This window comes from Mandrillus leucophaeus, unplaced genomic scaffold (assembly GCF_000951045.1).
Source record: "Mandrillus leucophaeus isolate KB7577 unplaced genomic scaffold, Mleu.le_1.0 Scaffold248, whole genome shotgun sequence".
NCBI classification, from domain to species: Eukaryota; Metazoa; Chordata; class Mammalia; order Primates; family Cercopithecidae; genus Mandrillus; species Mandrillus leucophaeus.
Window position 1 is genome coordinate 1,222,048 of NW_012102565.1, and position 18,588 is coordinate 1,240,635.

An 18,588-nucleotide genomic window follows, 5' to 3' on the forward strand; every position below is an offset into this window, starting at 1 on the left:
GAGCCAAGATTACACCACTGCACTCCAGCCTGGACGACAGAGTGAGACTCCATCTCAAATAAATAAATAAAATAAAATAAAATAAAATAAAAATATAAAAGTAGCCGGGTGTGGTGGTAGGTGCCTGTAATCCCAGCTACTCAGGAGGCTGAGGCAGAATTGCTTGAACCCGGGAGGTAGAGGTTGCAGTGAGCCAAGATCATGCCACTGCACTCCAGTCTGGGTGACAGAGCAAGACTGTCTCAAATGAACATAAAAATTATATATAAGTATATATATGGTACAGGACATAAATAACAAAAGAAGAATTTAGTTCTGTGGGTCAGGTAATTTAATATTTCAAATAAATATATAATAACTGAAATAAAATGTCAAGAATGGGGAACTAATGGTATTAAGTTTTATACAGAAGGGCATGAGGGAAGTATATTTGTTCAAATTTATGATTCAGATGGCTAAGAAGGTACTTAATTTCCTCAGATGATATCTTGCAAATGTGTGTTCTATTTGGTTGACCTTTGCAAATGACTGAGCAACCACCCTGTGTATTCCCATGTCCCCTAGACTGCCTGTTCAAGCCAAGCTTTAGCACCACGAGTCCATAGTGAAGTCCACTCCAGGTCATCTGCATAGGCAGTCCAGGCACCTTTCCTCTTTTCCTTTAGGTGCCTCCCGTCTGCCCACAACCTCTTATTTCATCTCAAACGCAGCTATTACAACATGTTTTATTTCACTGGAAAATTCTGCAAAGAACCAAATCTGGTTCCCTCGAAGAAAACATTTAGCACAGCTTAAATAAAAGTTGAGAAGGAGGGTAAGAGTGCATTAACCCATGCTAGCTCTGTTGCTACCTTACCTCTGACTCTGAGGCCCTGTGGGATGAAAAGCAGGTATCCAAAAGAACTCTGCTTGGCCCTCTGATACAGCCTTGAGATCAGACCCAATGCCTGCTTTCTGGCCCACAGACCACTGAAATCCTAGGAGCTGCCATGGGAGTAACTAAAAATGTGTGAATAAACTGAATGCAGAGGCTGAGGCAGGTGGATCAACTGAGATCAGGAGTCCAAGACCAGCCTGGCCAACATGGTGAAACCCCGTCTCTACTAAAACTACAAAAATTAGCTGGGCGTGGTGGCGGGCACCTGTAATCCCAGCTACTCAGGAGACTGAGGCAGGAGAATCATTTGAACCCGGGAGGCAGAGGTTGCCAGTGAGCTGAAATCATGCCATTGCACTCCAGCCTGGGCGACAAGAGCAAAACTCAAAAAAAATAAATTAAAAAAACCCAGAATGCAGAAACTGCATGGGTGTTTGGAGCTAGTCACAGGCAGTAACACTTCTACTAGGAAGGAAAATATATAATTTATCCAAAAATAGTTCTAAGATATAGAAAAACATTTCAATCCTCTAGGGCCAAGACCTGCCCCTTATTTACATTCACAAAGCCACTGAGTGAACCCAGAACTGACTAGCAGACAGTGAGGCAGGGCCTGCTCTGTGGCGCATGCCAGTCACCTACTGCGTAAGTGGACAAAGAGAGCAGAAGGTAATGGAGAGAGTTTTCATTTGCTTATTTAGTGAAAAACAGAGGAAAATCACTTGAGGCAAAAGAGGCAGGACTGAGTCCTGGGTTCTGATTCCTCATAAGCCCTAAGACAGATTTTGAAAGATTGGACTAATGTCCTGTGTCCTTAAGAACCAGGGTTGGCAAGTGGCTGATCTGAATGGTTTGTGGCCATGGAACCAATGTGACTTATTCTTTTTCATTTTTTTTCCCTAAAAATCCAGGTGGATAAAGGACTGTGTGGGGAAAGTACCAAATAAATGAGGTAAAAAGGAAGGGTCATACAAAGAGGGCACTACACCAGCTTCTTGGCCTCAAAGAAGCTCTTGAGGTGACGCATCTGCCAGATGCCAGTGAGGATGAGGATGACAGTCTGAGCAATGGACCACCATAGGACCCTCTGGTTGGTGCTCTCGCTTGTCAGTCGGAAGCGCTCTTCACGATACTGTGTGGGGCAACACAGGGTTAAATGAGCAGGAGAAACAGTCCCTGGCTGTTGTGAGGTCCCTCCCTGCATGTAACTACTCAACTCCAGGGCCAAACTCCTTTTGGAATACTACCTGTGACTCCATTAGGAGTGCTATCGTCTCCCTAATGAGGCTGCCCCAAGAAAGGGATGGGCTGTTCCTCCACAAGCATCTCTGTTGGGACTGAAATCATGATCCTATCATTTCCAACAAGATTGCAAGAGAAACAGGCAATGGCTATTACTAGATTGTGAACTATTCTTTCTTCACTTTATTTTATAGAGCTTAAAAATGACTACTGAAAGCGAAATGTGGCACATGCATACAATGGAATATTAACCTTAAAGAAAGAAATTCTGACACATGCTATCACATGGATGAACTGTGAGAACATTATACTCAGTGAAATAAGCCAATCACAAAAGGAGAAATACTGAATGATTCTGCTTATATGAAGTAGCGTAGTTGGGATGATAGAGACAGAAAGTAGAATGGTGGGTATCAGAAGAAAAGGAAACGGGAAGTTATTGTTTATAATAAGTACAGATTTGCTGGGTGCAGTGGCTCAGGCCTGTAATCCCAACACTTTGGAAGGCTGAGGCAGTGGATCGCCTGAGGTCAGGAGTTCAAGACCAGCCTGGCCAACATGGTGAAACCCAGTCTCTACTAAAAACACAAAAATGAGCCAGGCATGGTGGCACTCGCCTGTAATCGCAGCTACTCGGGAGGCTGAGGCAGGGAAATCACTTGAACCTAGGAGGCGGAGGTTGCAGTGAGCCGAGATCACACCACTGCGCTCCAGCCTGGGCAACAAAGTGAGACTCCATCTCAAAAACAAGACAAAACAAGTACAGATTTTTAGTTTGAGAAGACGAAAAACTTCTGGAGCTGGATGATGGTGTTGGTATCTCAACATTATGAATGCACTTAATACCACTGAATTAAAATGGCACATTTGGTGTTATGTGTATTTTACCACAACAAAAAGTTTTGATAAAAAAGCAAAACAGGCAGGGCACAGTGGCTCACACCTGTAATCCCAGCACTTTGGGAGGCTGAGGCAGGCGGATCACCTGATGTCAGGAGTTTGAGACCAGCCTGACCAACATGGAGAAAGCCCGTCTCTACTAGAAGTACAAAATTAACCAGGCGTGGTGGCGCACGCCTGTAATCCCAGCTACTCAGGAGGCTGAGGCAGGAGAATCGCTTGAACCCGGGGAGGGGGAGGTTGCAGTGAGCCAAGATTGTGCCATTGCACTCCAGCCTGGGCAACAAGAGTGAAACTCCATCTCAAAAACAAACAAAAAATCTATATACACCAATACCTTTCATTCCATTCTCTGCAGAGCTGATCTCCCAAGCAGAAACTTGAGTAGGTATAGTGGGTATAAAGGTCAACTGACCTCTCCAATTACAAGGAGATATGCACTTACCCTTTGGTAATCCTGCTCCTTCTGAATCTGTTCCACTTGATCAAGCAACTGGCGGGCGCGGAGCTGTAACTCCGTCAGCTTATCTTTTGCAGCAATCTCAGGGTAGTTGTTGGCATGCTCCCCAACCTGGATGTCGAGATGCACACGCTACAAGGAAACATGGAATGTATGAGTGGTGGGGCCTCCAGTTGTCTGTTCCAGGGTATGGAACCCACTATTGTCCCTGGCTGTGGAGCAGAGGGCAACATCTGTCTCCCCGATTCTGACTGTGCTACAAAGTGTCAAAATGATGATAAATCAAAATTTGGAAACAAGTGACAGATTCTAAGCTGAAGCCAAAGAGAGAATCCTCTTACCAGTTTGCCACCAGCGAAGAGAGCCATCCTGGTAGAGTTGGAGTGCAGACAGATTTGATGGTCACCGGGCGTGTGGGAGGTGAACGTGAAGCGGCCCTCCGAGCCGTACTGCCGGGATAGCACCACCTGCAACATGTGTGAGTGAAGGCCCCACCTTTATACCGCAGCCTGTCCAGGTTCAAGCTCCTGTCCCTTGAGGGCTCGACCAGGCAGTGCTTTACACCCCACGGGAGCTCCACTGAAGAACGGCTGCGTGGACCAGCGCCAGCCTTACTTTGCCGTCGGGGTCCTTCACTTCCACATGCATGCCCAGGCCAGGGGTCGAGGGCAGGAAGACCTCCTTCTGCTTATCCCACATCTGGGTACGATAGTTGCCTGCGGGGCAGACACATAGTCACGACCCGGCCCTAGTGGGCCGCCTCTCCGCCCGGCCCCCTCAGACGTGCGGTCCGGGGCTCTAGGCAGGGGGCCTTGCGTCCTCGGGGCACCCCTCAGGCTAGGTATGGGGCGGGGGCAGCGACCCGGCTGGGCTCGGGAGGAGAGAGAGCCGCCGAGGGCTGAGCGGGGTACCAAGGGCCTCCCCACCCTCAGCCCGCCTGACCGATGACCATGGTCTCGTCGGGGATTTCCTCGATGAAACAGCGCTTCTCGGTCTCGCCGATGTGGAAGTAGAGCCCCCGGGCGCCTGTGGCGCACAGCGCGAGAAGCAGCAGTACTTGCCGCCCCATCGCCCGCAGAAGCCCAGCCCGGACACCTGCCATCGCGCCTCACCCCCTAGGCGCCTGCGCACATCTGCGCACCGCTCTGCGCCTGCGCGCCACCCTAGCGACCCTGAGAGTTAGGGGAAGAGGACGCCTGCGCAGTGATATCCAATCGCCGTCTCCTGCAACCCCTTCCGTACCGAACACTGCCGGGCTCCGCGCCACAGTCCGGGACCCACCCACTGCCGCAATGACAGCAGAGGGCGCATGCGCAATGACGCCCGCTCTCAATCGCTCACCCCCTACGCCACAACTTACCTCCGGCATCTTGCTGGGGAGACGCGCCTGCGCAGTCACGCCAGCCCTCGGCCCCCAGTTAGCGATTTGGGTTTCAGAATCTGGCCAGGCTTGGTGGCTACGATGGCCTGAAGCGTGCATTTTGGGTTCTCAGCGCGGGCTCTCGAGTGTTTTCTGTGCCAAAAACAATGAGGAAGCCCTGTGATGTTTTTCTTTGCGTGTTCACCTATCTGACTCGTAAGAACCAAGGCTGAATTCAGACCCACACCCTGTCACGTCGGGAGACCCTGCCGCGCCGAGCCTCTGCGAGCGGGCATTTCTTGGGTAGGGACTAAAAGCCCAGTACTGCCATAGTTTCGGATCATTCTTTTAAGAAGCTGGGGCCGGGCTTCGTGGCTGACACCTGTAATCCCAGCACTCTGGGAGGCTGAGGCGGGCGGATCCCTTGAATCCACGAGTTCCAGACCAGCCTGGGCAACATGGTGAAACCCCCATTTCTACAAAAAAAAAAAAAAAAAATTAACCGGTATGGTAGTGTGCGCCTGCAGTCCCAGCTACTTAGGAGGCTGAGGCAGGAGGATCGCTTGAACCCAGGAGATCGAGTATGCATTAAGCAGTGATCGTGCTCCAGCCTGGGCGACCGAGCGTGATACCCTGTCTTAAAAAAAAAGGTGGAGGGTGAAACGAAAACTTGGAATAAGTAGGGTCATGGAGCTTGTTTACATCCCCTAGTTACAGCACACCCTTTTGAAAGTGAAAAACAAACTAGAATGCTACTTAGTAGGCATGGAATCAGAGCAAAGGAAGATTAAAACTTTATTTTTATCAAGGCCGGGCGGTCGCGATGGCTTAAGCCTGTAATGCTAGCACTTTGGGCGGCCAAGGCTGGTGGATCACCTTAGGTTAAGAGTTCGAGACCAGTTGGGCCAACAAGGTGAAACCCGCGTCTCTACTAAAAATATATTTTATCAACAGAATTTCCAAACATATAGAAGTAGAATAGTTACAATGAACTTTCATAAGAGACTTGGGCATACCTGGATTTTGGTATCCGTGGGAGTCCAGGAATTATCCCCCTCGGATCATAAGGGAGGACTGTACTCATCATCCAACTTCAACAACAGTCAGTTTGCTGCCTTTCTCATTTCATCTATCCCTTTCTGCATTTTTTTTTTGAAGTGCTGTATATTAAAGCAAATCCTGTACATCGTGTCATTTCACCTATAAATACGTCAATGTGTGTCTCTAACAGATAAGGACTTTATACTATTATCTCACCCACCAAAATTTTAAAAATTATTTAACATCACTTAATACCTAGTATGTGTTTAATTTCCCCCATTGCCTTAAAAAAACTTTGTACATTAGATTAATTAGGGTCCAAACAAGGTTTACTTACTGCATTTCATAGAAATATATGTCTTTTAATATATAACAATTCCAGCTGGGCACAGTGGCTCATGCCTGTAATCCCAGCACTTTGGGAGGCTGAGGGGGAAGGATCACTTGAGGTCAGGAGTTCAAGACCAGCCTGGCCAACATGGTGAAACCCTGTCTCTACTAAAAATACAAAAGTTAGCCAGGTGTGGTGGTGCACATTTGTAATCCCAGCTACTTGGGAGGCTGAGGCAGGAGAATCGCTAGAATCAGGGAGGCAGAGGTTGCAGTGAGCTGAGATGGTGGTGCCACTATACTCCAGCCTGGGCAACAGAGTGAGATTGTATCTCAAAAACAAAAACAGGGCTGGGCGCAGTGGCTCACACCTGTAATCTCAGCACTTTGGGTGGATCATGTGAACTATATATAAAAAAGTTTCTTCTTATTGAAGAAACTGGATCATTTGACCAACAGAATTTTCCACTTTCTGGGTTTTGCTGATTGTATCTTCAGGTGTCATTTAATGTTTTTTGTCCCTGGTATGTCCTGTAATCATTGTTAATTCTAGAGTCAGGGGAGGTTTACAGTGAAACTAATGAAGCTTAATATTCAGGCTCTCCCTTGCATAGACCCCTGTACCTGATTTCACATAATTTTGTGTCTTTTTCTTAAAGAGGACCGTGAAATTTCTGTAGTGTAAGGCCCCAAAAAGCTTGGATTTACCCCTGGCTAGAGGCTTCGTTAGGTTTAGGTGTAATGTTGAGGTTTGGGTTTTTTTGGGTTTTGTTTTGTTTGCAATAACACTTCATGGCTGGCACTGTGTACTTCTACTGAGGCACAAGGCGTGGTTTTCTCTTAGTAATATTGTAATTCATCTCTCAACTTGGGGGTTGTCATCCTGATTAGCCATGAAGTTTACTATCAGCCTTTCTTCTAATAGTCTAGCAAACATTGATGATCATTAGACCACTGGTTCTCAACGAGGGTTAATTTTGCCCTGTCCTACTAAGGGAAAATTTGGCAATGTCTGGAGATATTTTGGATTGTTGCAACTGGGTTGCTAAACATTGTATAATTCAACAGAGCACACCTCCCCCACCCCATAGCAAAGAATTATCCAGCTCAAAATGTCCGTAGTACCCAGGTTGAGAAACTCTAGTGTAGATTTATGTTCCTTAGGGGTGCAAAGTGGTGATTTCAAATTCTCTCATTCCTCCTGCATTTATAAGATGAGATTCTTCTACAAAGGTGAGCATTCCCCCATCTCTCTGATTACTTTGAAATACAATCCATTCAGGATAGCCAGGATGTATGCTTGATTCTTTCCGGGACGCAGTGTCTCTGCCTATAATCCCAGCACTTTGGGAGGCCAAGACAGGAGGACTGCTTGAGCCCAGGAAATGGCAAGATCCCCATCTTTACAAAATATTTAAAAATTAGACAGGCATGGTGGTGCATGCCTGTAATTCCAGCTACTTAGGAGGCTGAGGCAGGGAAATGGCTGGAGCCCAGGAAGTTGAGGATACAGTGAGCCGTGATGGGGCCACAGCACTCTAGCATGGGTGACCTTGCTCAAATAATAATAATGATGGATGGATGCCCCAGCAACCTCTAACTGGGACCAATTTAGGTTCTTTGGGGAGAAGGTGCAGTGCTATCATGAAATGATGGATGTTTAGATATTTGATGTGCATTAATCCATGACAGTCATTTTTAAATGTTCGGATTGTCTCATCAAATACTTAGTTGCTCCTGTGTCTTTATGGCACAATCCTAGTAGTCTACAATCCTAGTAGTCTTTACGTCAAGTTTGTCCAACCCGTGGCCCATGCAGCCCAAAACAGATTCATAAACTTTCTAAAACTTATGAGATTTTTTGTGTGTGATTTTTTTTTTTTTTTTTTTTAGCTTATCGGCTGTCATTAGTGTATTTTATGTGTGGCCCAAGACAATTCTTCCAGTGTGGCCCAGAAAAGCCAAAAGATTGGACACCCTAGACTTCCTTGCTTTCTGTTTTATACATTTACTGTCCTAGAAACAATATCAACTATTTTTCCAAGGAACTCTAATTCACATTAGTGAGAAATGGTATTTATATTGGCAAACTTATTTTCTTTTTTTTTTTTTTTTTTTTTTAAGGAGATTGCTGAAATTTGTCTTAACTGAGAGATAATATTAAAGAGATTGTATTCTCCACTGTAGAAAATTTAACTTAGGCAGTCAGGCACAGTGGCTCATGCCAGTAATCCCAGCATTTGGGAGGCCGAGGCAAGAAGATCGCTTGAGTCCAGAAGTTCAAGATCAGTCTGGGCTACATGGTGACACCCTGTCTCTACCAAAAAAAAAAAAAAAATTAGCTGGGCGTGGTGGCGTGGGTCTGTAGTCCCAATTACTCAGGAGGCTGAGGTGGGAGGATTGCTTGACCCCCAGGAGGTTGAGGCTGCAGTGAGCTGTGATGGTGCTACTGCACTCCAGCCTGGGCAACAGAGTGAGACCCCATCTCCAAAAAAGAAAGAAAATTTAACTTAGGGAGTCTAATTCCCCAGATGAGAGATTTTTCTGCTCAGAAGCCATGAGGCAATGTTTTATCTAGACCAGCCACCCCTTCCTTCATTTGTTCAGCCAGTATGTGCTGTGCAACCATTTGTGCCAGCCACTGTTCTAATGGAAAAACATAGGTGACCAAAACAAAAATCCTTGTCTAGGCCAGGCTCGGTGGCTCATGCCTGTAATCTCAGCACTTTGGGTGGATCATGTGAACTCAGAAGTTTGAGACCAGCTTGGACAACATGGTGAAACCCCATCTCTACCAAAAATACAAAAAATTAGCCAGGTGTAGTGGCAATCACCTGTAGTTCCAGCTTCTCTGGAGGCTGAGGTGGGAGGATCACTTGACTTCTCTGGAGGTTGAGGTGGGAGGATCACTTGAGCCTGGGAGGCAGTGGTTGCAGTGAACGAGATTGTGCCACTGCACTCTAGGCCTAGGTGACAGAGTGAGGCCCTGTCTCAAAACAACAACAACAACAAAAATCCTTGTCTTCATGGCTTTATCTTGATTGTCATCTGCCAAACAAGATAAAGAAAGAAATATAGAGCATGTCAGATGGAGATAATTATCAAGAAGAAAAATAAGGTAGGGAAGAAGAAAGTATAGTGGACTAAGGCCAGGCGTGGTGGCTCACACCTGTAATCCCAGCACTTTGGGAGGCCGAGGCGGGCGGATCACAAGGTCAGGAGATGGAGACCATCCTGGCTAACACTGTGAAACCCCATCTCTACTAAAAAAATACAAAAAAAATTAGCTGGGCATGGTGGCGGGTGCCTGTAGTCCCAGCTACCCGGGAGGCCGAGGCAGGAGAATGGTATGAACCTGGGAGGTGGAGCTTGCAGTAAGCCGAGATCGCGCCACTGCGCTTCAGCCTGGGCAACACAGCGAGACTCCGTCACCAAAAAAAAAAAAAAAAAAAGTATAGTGGACTTAATGGTGGACCAGAAGATATGTTCATGTTTGAATCACTGGAACCTGTGAATGTGACTTTACATGGAAAAAGAGTCTCTGCAGATGTAATTCAGGATTTTGAGACTTGATAATCCTGGATTAACAAGGTGGGCCCTAAATCCAATGACAGGTGTCCTTATAAGAGACACAGAAATACCTCACGTAATAATGGCTATTATTAGAACAACAAAAGCAGAAAATAAATTGTAAAAGAGTGTTAAATAATTAAAAGTAGAACAATCATATAATCCAGCAGTCCCACCTGTAAGTATTTATCTGAAGGAAGTAAAGTGAGGATCTGGAAAAGATACCTACACTCCCATTTTCATAGCAGCACTATTCACAATAGCCAAGAGGTGGAAGCAATGTAAATATACATTGTATCTACCACAAAATGTGGTATATACATACAATGGAGTATTATCAAGCCATAAAAAGGGATGAAATTCTGATCCATGTTACAACATTGGATGAAACGTAACATTATGCTAAGCAGTATAAGTCAATCACAGAAAGACAACTGCCATACGATTCCATTTAGATGAAGTGTCTAAAGTAGTAAAAATCATAGAATCAAAAAGCAGAATGGTTACCTGCGGGGCGGGGGAGCTATTGTCTAATGGGTACAGAGTTTCAGATTAGCAAAACGAAAAAGTTCTGGAGATCTGTTTCATAACAATGTGAATATATTTAACATACTGAACTGCACACCTAAAAAAGGTTAACATGGCCAGACACGGTGGCTCACACCTATAATCCCAGCACTTTGGGAGGCCAAGGTAGGAGGATTGCTTGAGCTGAGGAGTTTGAGACCAGCCTAGGCAACATAGAGAAACCCTGTCTCTACAAAAAATTTAAAAATTAGCCAAGTGTGGTGGCATATGCCAGTGGTCCCCAGTTACTTGGGAGACTGACATGGGAGGATGTCATGAGCCCAGGAGGTTGAGGCTGCAGTAAGCTGTGATCATAACACTGCACTGCAGCCTGGGCAACAGAATCTCAAAAAAAAGGAAAAAAAAAATGTAAAAGAAAAAAAGAAAAGAAGGAGGCACTGTGATCATAGAAGCAGACACTGGAATAACAACGCTGCCATAAGCCAAGGCATGCCTGGAGCCACCAGAAACTGGAAGAGACAGGAAAAAAATCTCCCCCAGAGCCTAGGAAGTACAGCCTTGCCCACTCCTGACTTCAGACTTCTGCCCTCCGTGACTGAGAGAGAATACATGTGTGTTTTGTTTGTTTGTTTTTGAGATGGGAGTTTCACTCTTGTTGCCCAGGCTGGAGTACAATGGCATGATCTCGGCTCACTGTAACCTCCGCCTCCCGGGTTTAAATGGTTCTCCTGCCTCAGCCTCCCAAGTAGCTAGGATTACAGGCACCTGCCACATCGCCCAACTAATTTTTGTATTTTTAGTAGAGATGGCGTTTCACCATATCAGCCAGGCTGGTCTCGAACTCCTAACCTCGTGATCTGCCCGTCTCAGCCTCCCAGAGTGCTGGGATTATAGGCGTGAGCCACCGCACCTGGCCTTGTTGTTTTAATCTATCATGTTTCTGGAAATTTGCTATGGCAGTCACAGGAAACTAAAATGTAAGGAGTGTTTAGTTGGAGGTGGGGGTGGGTACAATTTTAGATGGAGTGGCAGTAAGGCTCCCCGAGAAGGTGCCAGATGAAAAGCCCCTCAGGAGGCGCAGTCATGTGTATGCCTGGGGAGAGTGAAGTCTGGAGGCTAATGCATGTCTGGTGAGTCAGGAGGGCAAGGAAGCCAGCAGGGCAGGGGGACAGCATGGGAGAACGTCAGAGGAAAAGAGTCACAGATGGGCTGGCCTTTTAGAACATTTGAAGGACTTTGGCTTTTACCCTGAGCGAGAACTCTTTAGGGGGGTTTTGAGTGAAGAATGACAATCTGAAGTAGATTTCAGAATTATCCTGTCCAGGCAAGAGATGATCATCCTAACATAAGGATCATAAGTGGGTACAGATAATTTTTGCAAATAGCATTTAATCTTTTTCTTTGGTTATTTTGTTTTGTTTTGTGTTTTGAGACAGAGTCTCGCTGTGTTGCCCAGGCTGAAGTGCAGTGGCACGATCTCAGTTCACTGAAACCTCTGCCTCCAAGGTTCAAGCAATTCTCCTGCTTCAGCCTCCAGAATAGGCGTGCACCACCATGCCCCATTAAATTTTGTATTTTTAGTAGGGACAGTGTTTCAACATGTTGGCCAGGTTGGTCTCAAACTCCTGACCTCAAGTGATCTGTCCGCCTTGGCTTCCCAAACTGCAGGGATTACAGGTGTGAGCCACCGCACCCGCCCGATTTGGGTTTTTTTTTTTTTTTGAGGCGGAGTCTCACTCAGTTGCCCAGGCTGCAATGCAGTACTGTGATCTCCACTCATTGCAGACTCGGCCTCTCAAGCGATCCTCCCACCTTAGCCTCCAGAGCAGCTGGAGCTACAGGCGCGTGCTACCATGCCCAGCTAATTTTTGCATTTTTTTGTAAAGATGTGATTTTGCTATGTTGCCCAGAGTGGTTTCAAACTCCTGGGCTCAAGTGATCCGCCCACCTTGGCCTCCCAAAATGCTGGGATTACAGGCGCAAGCACCTGTCCTTAATAGCATTTAACCTGATCTAAACAGGTCTTTTATCCCAATTTGCAGTTTACAGGAAATTTAGGAGACAGAGGGCAAAGTTAGAGGAAACAATAAAGCAAATCCAGAGTATGGGAAAGTTTGCCTCAGCCCTTCAAAAACTAAAGTCAAGAAGAGAGAGAAGATAAAGAAAGTGGAGGAAATGTACTAGTTTAAGAGACCAAGGCTGGGCACAGTGGCTCACACCTGTAATCCCAGCACTTTGGGAGGCCCAGGCGGGTGGATCGCTTGAGCCCAGAAGTTCAAGACCAACCTGGGCAACATGGCCAAACCCCATCTCTACAAAAAATACAGAAGTTAAGCCAGGAGTGGTGTTGTGTGACTATAGTCCCAGCTACTCAAGAGGCTGAGGTGGGAGGACTACTTGAGTCCAAGAGGTAGAGGTTGCAGTAAGCCAAAATTGTGCCATTGCACCCAGTCAGGATGAAAGAGTGAGACCCTATCTCAAAATAAATAAATAAATAAAAAGATGCATAATACCTAAAAAGATGTGAACCTTGATTGGGCTTCGGTGTGTTAGACTGTCTGCGAAGACCACTGCTAACAATTCCTCCAATCCCTATAAACACATACTGCTCCTCCCATTGAGGGGTGGAGTCTATTTTCCCTCAACTTGAATTTGGACTGGCCCTGTGGTTTGTTCCAACCAATTCAGTGCAGTGGAAGAGAAGCTATATGACTTCTGGGGCTTAGGCCACAAGAGACCTTGCAGCTTCCATTTTCATTCCCTTGGAACCCAGCTGACAGGAGGTCCAGCCCACCCAATTGGACCAGTAATTGGAATGAAGCCATCTTGGATCCTGCAGTCCCAGTGGAGCTGCTCCAGCCAATACCAAATGGAACGCTGATGAGCTATCCCTACTGAAACCACACAATGCAGTTATGCAACTGGAAAAAGTCAGGAAGTTCTCTATGAACTGAAAAGCTTTATAAGAATAGAAAGATTTCCAGGATATACTGTTCAATTTGTTTTTCTTTCTTTCTTTTTTTTTTTTTTTTGAGACAGAGTCTTGCTCTGTAGCCCAGGCCCGAGTGCTGTGGCACCATCTCGGCTCACTGCAACTTCTGCCTTCTGAGTTCAAGTGATTCTCATGCCTCAACCTCCCAAGTAGCTGGGATTACAGGTGTACACCACCACGCCTGGCTAATTTTTGTATTTTTAGTAGACAGGGGGTTTCACCATGTTGGCCAGGCTTGAACTCCCAACCTCAGGTGATCTACACACCTTGGCCTCCCAAAGTGCTGGGATTACAAGTGTGAGCCACTGTACCTGGCCATCAATTTGAAAAGCAGATGCGGAAGAGAATACATAGTAAACTCTCTTTGGTATTTGTACCTTCATGAGAAAGCACTGGAAGAATATTTAAGAAACTAATATAAGTGGTTATAGGAAACCTAAGATTTAGCTCATATACACCAGTAGAGTTATACTGGTTAAAATATAGAAATATTCTTGTCCTGGTCAGTAAATGGCCACTACCAAACCCCTGAATTCCCTCCACCTCTGCTCTCACCCTGGGATAAATGATTGCCCCATAATCTAACAAGAGTTAACCCCAGCAGGGAAGGGGTCTGGCAAGCCAACAAAGAATGATATGGATGGTCATGGGGTAGGAGACTTTACAAACAAAACTTTTAAATACACTTTTTATTTCTGAGCCATATGAACATGTCACTTGGTAAAAACGAATTTGAGGCGAGGTGTGGTGACCCATGCCTATAACCCCAGCACTTTGGGAGGCTGAGGCAGAAGGACTGCTTGAAGTCAGGAGTTTGAGGCTGTAATGAACTATGATCATGCCACTGCACTCCAACTTGGATGACAAAGTGAGACCCTGTCTCTAAAAAAATACAAATAATTTAGATAAAAAATTAAAAATCAAAGTCAAAATGAATTTGAGAGTAAAAAAGAGAAAATAATGTGTTGCTTATTTAATAAAATAAAAATCAAAAATTAAGTACTAGAGACCAGGCGCAGTGCCTCATGCCTGTAATCCAAGCACTTTGGGAGGCTGAGGTGGATCGCCTGAGCTCAGAAGTTTAAGGCCAGCCTCGGCAACATGGTGAAACCCTGTCTCTACCAAAAATACAAAACTTATCCGTGTATGGTAGCATATGCCTGTGGTCTCAGCTACTCGGGAGGCTGAAATGGGAGGGTGGTTTGAGCCTGGGAGGCAGAGGTTGCAGTTAGCCGAGATCACACTGCTGTACTCCAGACTGGATGACAGAATGAGACCCTGTCTCAAAAAGAAAGAATGGGCACAGTGTCTCACACCTGTAATCCCAGCACTTTGGGAGGCCGAGGTGGGCGGATCACCTGAGGTCAGGAGTTCAAGACCAGCCTGCCCAACATGGCAAAACCTCGTCTCTACTAAAAATGCAAAAAATTAGCCAGGCGTGGTGGCAGGCACCTGTAATCCCAGCAACTTGGGGAGATTGAGGCAGGAGAATTGCTTGAACCCAGGAGGTGGAGGTTGCAGTGAGCAGAGATCATGCCACTGCACTCCAGCCTGGGCAACAAGAGCGAAATGCAGTCAAAAAACAAAAAAAAGAGAGAGAGAAGAAAGAGAGAAAGAAAGAAGGAAAGAAGTGCTATTGCCGCTCTGAGTGAAACATGGTCAAAAAACAAAAACAAAGAAAGAAAGAGAGAAGAAAGAGACAGAGAGAAAGAGAGGAAGGAAGGAAGGAAGGAAGGAAGGAAGGAAGGAAAGAAGGAAGGAAGGAAGGAGGAAAGAAGTGTTATTGCCACTCTCTATCACTCTATCACAGTACCATTTATGGATTTCAAACCATCAATTACTACCTTGTTTGTACATCCTGAAAATGTCAGCTCCGTAATAACATAGATCCTGCCTGTCCGTTGTGTTCACCTCTGTATCCCTAGCACCTAGAACCAAACCAGTATAAATATTTGTTGAATGAGGCTGGGCGTGGTGGCTCATGCCTGTAATCCTAGCACTTTGGGAGGCTGAAGCGGCGAATCGCCTGAGCTCAGGAGTTTGAGACCAGCCTGGGCAACATGGCGAAACCCCATCTCTACTAAAAATACAAAAAATTAGCTGGGCATGGTGGCGGGCTCCTGTAATCCCAGCTACTTGGGAGGCTGAGGTGCAAGAATTGCTTGAACCTAGGAGGCAGAGGTTGCAGTGAGCCAAGATTGTGCCACTTCACTCCAGCCTGAGCAATGGAGTGAAACTCTGTCTCTAAAAGCAAATGAAGAAACAAATATTTGTTGAATGAATATGGAATGTATACTTTAATGAAAAATCATACTGAGCAAAAGTTATGGGATGTAGTAAAGGCAGTGTTCAAAGGGAAATTTATAGTTGTAAATGTCTACATTTAAAGATCATGTGTAAAATTTGTGATAGTGGAAATGAAGAAAGATATCAAATCAATAACCTAAATTTATACCTTGAAGAACTTGAAAAAGAGCCAGCTAAACCCCAAACTAGCAAAAGGAAGGACATAATAAAGATTAAAGTAGGGATAAATAAAATAGAGGATAGAAAAACAATAGAGTCAATGAAAGCAAAAGTTGGTTCTTTGAAAAGATCAACAAAATGAACAAACCTTTCCCTATACTAACACAGAAAAAAGAAGACACAAATAACTAAAATCAGAAATGAAAGTGGAGGCATTATCGACCTTACAGAAATAAAAAAGATAACAGAATATTATACAAAATTACATACCGGGGGTGTGATGGCTCACGCCTATAATCCCAGCACTTCGGGAGGCCAAGGCGGGCAGATCACCAGAGGTCAGGAGTTGGAGACCAGCCTGGCCAATGTGGTGAAACCACGTCTCTACTAAAAATACAAAAACTAGCTAGGCGTGGTAGCAGGCGCCTGTAATCCCAGGTACTTGGGAGGCTGAGGCAAGAGAATCGCTTGAACCTGGGAGGCGGAGGTGGCAGTGAGACGAGATCGTGCCACTGTACTCCAGCCTGGGTGACAGAGCGAGACTCTGTCTCCAAAATAAAAATAAAAATACATAAATAAATAAAAATACAAAAATCAGCTGAGTGTGATGGCGCGTACCTGTAATCCCAGCTAGTTGGGAGGGTGAGGCAGGAAGATAGCTTGAACCCAGGAAGTAGAGGTTGCAGTGAGCCAAGATCACGCCATTGTACTTCAGCCTGGGCAGCAGAGTGAGACTCCGTCTCAAAATAAATAAATAAATAAAAATTAAAAAATTAGCTGGGTGTGGTGGCAGGTACCCGTAATCCCAGCTACTCGGGAGGCTGAGCCAGGAGAATCCCTTGAACCTGGGAGGCAGAGGTTGCAGTGAGCCAAGATCATGCCACTGCACTGCAGTCTGGGTAACAGAGTAAGACTCCATCTCAAAAAAAAAAAAAAAAAAAATTACATACCAACAAGTTCGATTAATTTAGATGAACTGGACAAATTCCTAGAAACACACAAATTACCTAAAGTGACAAAGTCCAGGAATAGCTTCCCTAGTAAATTTTACCAAACACTTAAAGAATAATTAACACCAATCCTTCTTTTTTTTTTTTTTTTTTTTTGAGACGGTGTCTTGCTCTGTTACCCAGGCTGGAGTACAGTGGCACGATCTCAGCTCACTGCAACCTCTGCTTCCTGGGTTCAAGCAATTCTCCTGTCTCGGCCTCCCAAGTAGCTGGGATTATAGACGCCTGCCACCACACCTGGCTATTTTTGTATTTTTAGTAGAGATGGGGTTTCATCATATTTTCAGGCTGGTCTCAAACTCCTGACCTCAGGTGATCCACCCCTCCTTGGCCTCCCAAAGTGCTGGGATTCCTGAACCACTTTGCCCGACCAATACCAATCCTTCTTAAACTCCTCCAACAAACTGAGGAGCGGGAACATTTCCTAACTCATTCCATGAAGCCAGTATTAACCTAATACTAAAGCCATTTAAAGACATCACAAGAAAACAAACCAGTATCTCTTATAATTCTAGATGTAAAAGTCCTTAACAAAATAGCAGCAAACCAAATCCAACAGCATAGTAAGAGGCTTATATGTAGCTGGGGGCATGGTGGTTCATGCCTGCATTCCTAGAACTTTGGGATGCCAAAATAGGCAGATCACTTTGAGATCAGGAGTTCAAAACTGGCCTGGGCAACATGGCAAAACCGCATCTCTACAGAAAATACAAAAATGAGGCAGGCATGCTAGCTTGTGCCTGTGGTCTCAGCTACTTGGGAAGCTGAGACTGGAGGATCGCTTGAGCTGGGAAGCAGAGGTTGCAGTCAGCCAGGATTGTGCCACTGCACTCTAGCCTGGGTGACAGAGCAAGGCCCTGTCTCAAGAAAAAAAACAAAAAACAAAAAACAAGAGGATTATACACCGTGACCTAGTGGATTTTAGCCATGAATGCAAGATTGAACCCAGGAAGTAGAGGTTACAGTGAGCCAACCTCACAGTGAGCTCTGTGAAGCAGGTCCGCTGTGCACTGGTTACCACTTCAGCCTACTGCCTCTTGGGCTGCACTTTTACTACTTTCCTGAATCCAGTGAGGCAGAACACTCTGCCTCACATACACAATCAGTCACATGAAACAGGTTTACTATTTATAGATAGGCAGCAAGGGACAACGGCAGCCTAGGATTCAAGTTGAGCCAGTACCCCAAGGTTCAGGAAGGCTGCTTGAGGCAGTTAAGTCTCATCTGTACCTGCGCCACTTGCACCACAGTTGAGAGACCCCAGAAAGTAGTCGGCCAAGGGTTTTATATCCCAGGGACCACATGAAGCACTGGGCTAAAGCACTAAAGGACATCCTGTTTCAAGGGGAAACTGGAATACAGCCCAGGCTGTTCCAGCCAATTCCCCCCATCTCAGGATGTTGCAGTACCAGTCCATTCTACAGTTACTCTTGAAAACTGTAAGTGAGAAAGTGGGGAGAACTGGATCAGTTCAAGCCCACCCAGAGACCTGTCCTGCAGGTTCAATGTAAGAAAATCAATTCATGGCCAGGCATGGTGGCTCATGCCTGTAACTGTAACTCTGGGAGGCCGAGGCGGGCAGATCACTTGAGCTCAGGAGTTTGAGACCAGCTTGGGCAACATGGTGAGACCCCATCTCTACAAAAAATATTTTAAAAATCAGCCGGATGTGGTGGGGTGTGCCTGTAGTCTCAGCTACTCAGGAGGCTGAGATGGGAGAATCACCTGAGCCTGGGAAGTGGAGGCTCCAGTGAGCCATGATCATGCCACTGCACTCCAGCCTGGAGGACACAGTGAGACCCTGTCCAAAAA

General features: G+C 45.7%; 1 protein-coding gene across 5 annotated transcripts in view; it reads right to left on the reverse strand.

Annotated features, from left to right (window-relative positions):
- TMED4 (transmembrane emp24 protein transport domain containing 4) overlaps nt 1-4,670 on the reverse strand; it is a 7,429-nt gene extending 2,759 nt beyond the window's left edge. The window contains exons 1-5 of one of the 5 annotated variants that reach the window (XM_011983252.1): nt 4,422-4,670; nt 4,095-4,195; nt 3,821-3,946; nt 3,465-3,611; nt 1,850-2,009 (exon numbers count right to left, since the gene is read on the reverse strand). In XM_011983252.1, the coding sequence (XP_011838642.1) occupies nt 1,860-2,009; nt 3,465-3,611; nt 3,821-3,946; nt 4,095-4,195; nt 4,422-4,581 (684 nt within the window). In that variant the 5' untranslated portion in view covers nt 4,582-4,670 and the 3' untranslated portion in view covers nt 1,850-1,859. Of the gene's footprint in view, nt 1-308; nt 2,010-3,164; nt 3,612-3,820; nt 3,947-4,094; nt 4,196-4,421 lie in introns of those variants that run through there. The other 4 variants (XM_011983255.1, XM_011983251.1, XM_011983254.1 and 1 more) reach the window with 4 other exon arrangements.
- Nucleotides 4,671-18,588: the final 13,918 nt, after the last annotated feature.